This window comes from Acanthisitta chloris, unplaced genomic scaffold (genome assembly GCF_000695815.1).
Source record: "Acanthisitta chloris isolate BGI_N310 unplaced genomic scaffold, ASM69581v1 scaffold26868, whole genome shotgun sequence".
Lineage (NCBI taxonomy): Eukaryota > Metazoa > Chordata > Aves > Passeriformes > Acanthisittidae > Acanthisitta > Acanthisitta chloris.
This window is the reverse complement of record NW_008685770.1, coordinates 1-2,114: the sequence shown is the minus strand read 5'-3', so window position 1 is coordinate 2,114 and position 2,114 is coordinate 1. Positions and strand designations below refer to the sequence as shown.

The following is a 2,114-nucleotide window of genomic DNA, read 5'->3' as shown; positions in this document are numbered from 1 at the left end:
GCCCCCGGCCCGCACTCACCACTCACTTCCCTCAGATGAGCTGCACAGCTCCTGAGGCCACCAGAGGGGCCACGGCCCTGTAGCGGATCAGGTGCTGCGAACCCTCCTCCAGGTCGATGGCATATTCCCTGTGGAGACAGGCAAGATGTGAGCTGCAGCCCATGCCCAGCAGCAACACTGTCCAACACCTGCGTCATATGGGGAAGCACCCACCTACCTCTGCTCATCTGTCTCTGGCTCCACCAGGATGTTCTCCTGCCGCTCCAGCACCCTCAGAAACACAAAGGAGTCCAGGTTGGGCTTTGGAACTGCAGACAACAGATTCAGAGCACAAGCTCAGCCCTCACTTGTTCCTCTGCAGGACACCAAGGGGTCTGAGGGGCAGCAAACTCATGGCCAGCAAAGGGAACACCAGGTATTTCTAACCAGGTGCATGTGCCCTGCCTCAGCGTAAGACCAGACTCGATGACAGGGCACGATCCACTGGCAGTAGCGTAGAGCCACGTTACACACTATCATCACATCATCTTTGCTCTGCAGAGCAGCAGCTGGAGGACCAGCCCTTACAGTTTGGGCTCCCTGGAGCTTTCCCCACATTTTCCCTTGCAGCTACGATGTTCAGATTACCCTGGAGCCTGGACGGACTCACCTGATTTCAGGAGAGACACTTTTTGCAGGTTTGGTGGCATATGTTTCAGGGCCACGTTTTTCAGGTAAGTCTCCATGTTTGCCATGTACCTGAAACAAACCATTGGAGCGTTGACTGCTTTAATGAAATACAAATCCGGAGGGAGAATGCTGACTCAAAGCACCAGCATGGGACAGCTCCTGGTCCCACAGGCATGATCAGAGATAGGCCCTTGGCTTACCCTGGTAACTAACTTAGAGTTGCTAGAGTTATTTTATTTCAGCACTTTTCTTGCCCATAATAGAATCTCCAGGTAAAACACATTGTTTTTTACTTCAAACCTCTCTAAGGCTAACAGTCTCAAGGTTAGCTCAGTGTAACACGCAGGTGAGTTCTGTAATCTATAAAAAAGGGAGGGAGATGCATCCAAAAGCTACTCACTCTTTAGCAAAAGCAAACTCCTCTGGTGATAGAATGGAAGGTTCCCCTTCAGCTCGAGACTTCTCCTTCTCCAGGACGTGGGGAAAAAATTTCTCTATCTGATATCGAAACAATATACAAAAGAAAAGAATGATACACACCTCTCCCAGAAGTTCAGTGCCTAAATCCCCTCACTCCACGGGCCTCCCCCACAAACAAAGCTGTATGAGAAGCCACAGGCCTGCCCAAATCCCTGCTCCTGAGTTAACTGTGACATCAGCTGGGCTTGTCAAGCTGTACAACCATATGTGCACACGGCAGGACTCAGGCAGAACAGGCCAGCACTCAACTGAGCCACCCTGGACTTAGATGAGGTGAAAAGCACAATGCAGCACTGCTGTGATACTTCTTCATCACAACAACAAAGTGTGTCCAAGGAATTAACTTCTTTGGGTTATGCTTCAGAGAACAGAGAGCATGTGCTTTAACTAAGTGCCTTGCTGAAGCAGGAGGTCTTGCATGGGTGAAAGTCCCTCCTGAAGTCACCTTTCAATGCTCTGGGTTGCAGAGGCAATACCTTCACCAGCCGACAGCGCAAGTAGCTGCTGAGCACGTAACGGATCCTCTCGATCTCCATGTGGTGGATGCTGACCTTCAAGTCTCCTCTCTTTGCCCGCTTCAGGTTGGCTTCCTGCAAGGAAAAGCAAAGATCAATGAAGTGGTTGAAATGTCAAAGAAGAAACAGAGAGGGGGTCAGGTTTTGTAGATGGGACCCGCAAAACCAGGCTGCAGCTGCTTTGGTGGCCCAAGGCACAGCACTTCCTTGTACCTCCCAGCTCAGAGAAGGTTCTCATCAAAGCCTCGTCTCAGAGACAGGGACGCAGACAACCTTGTCACTCCCAAAGGGACCCAACAGGCAACTAGGCCTGCCCGTACCACCACCTCAGCCTGGCAGAACATACCATGTGGTCCAGCTGCTCCACGACACACTCGATGATCTCAGGTTTGCTCTCCAGCAGCTCTGGAGCGAACTTCTCATTCAGCCAGGCCTGAAAGAAGGCACGAT

General features: G+C 51.4%; 1 protein-coding gene across 1 annotated transcript; it reads right to left on the bottom strand.

The window, feature by feature from the left end:
- Nucleotides 1-14: 14 nt before the first annotated feature.
- On the bottom strand, nt 15-2,094 carry GINS4 (GINS complex subunit 4 (Sld5 homolog)). Its single transcript, XM_009079888.1, has 6 exons — nt 2,011-2,094; nt 1,626-1,739; nt 1,070-1,167; nt 650-738; nt 218-308; nt 15-128 (listed from the first exon to the last, which is right to left on the bottom strand). Exons 1-6 carry the CDS (start codon nt 2,011-2,013, stop codon nt 32-34), a joined length of 492 nt encoding a protein of 163 aa, XP_009078136.1. The 5' UTR covers nt 2,014-2,094; the 3' UTR covers nt 15-31.
- Nucleotides 2,095-2,114: the final 20 nt, after the last annotated feature.

Coding starts and splice junctions, on each gene's coding strand:
- GINS4 (XM_009079888.1), bottom strand. Junction 739..1,069: donor GAGTTTGCTTTTGCTAAAGA/GTGAGTAGCTTT, acceptor GGTTTGTTTCAG/GTACATGGCAAACATGGAGA. Junction 309..649: donor AGTGTCTCTCCTGAAATCAG/GTGAGTCCGTCC, acceptor TGTTGTCTGCAG/TTCCAAAGCCCAACCTGGAC.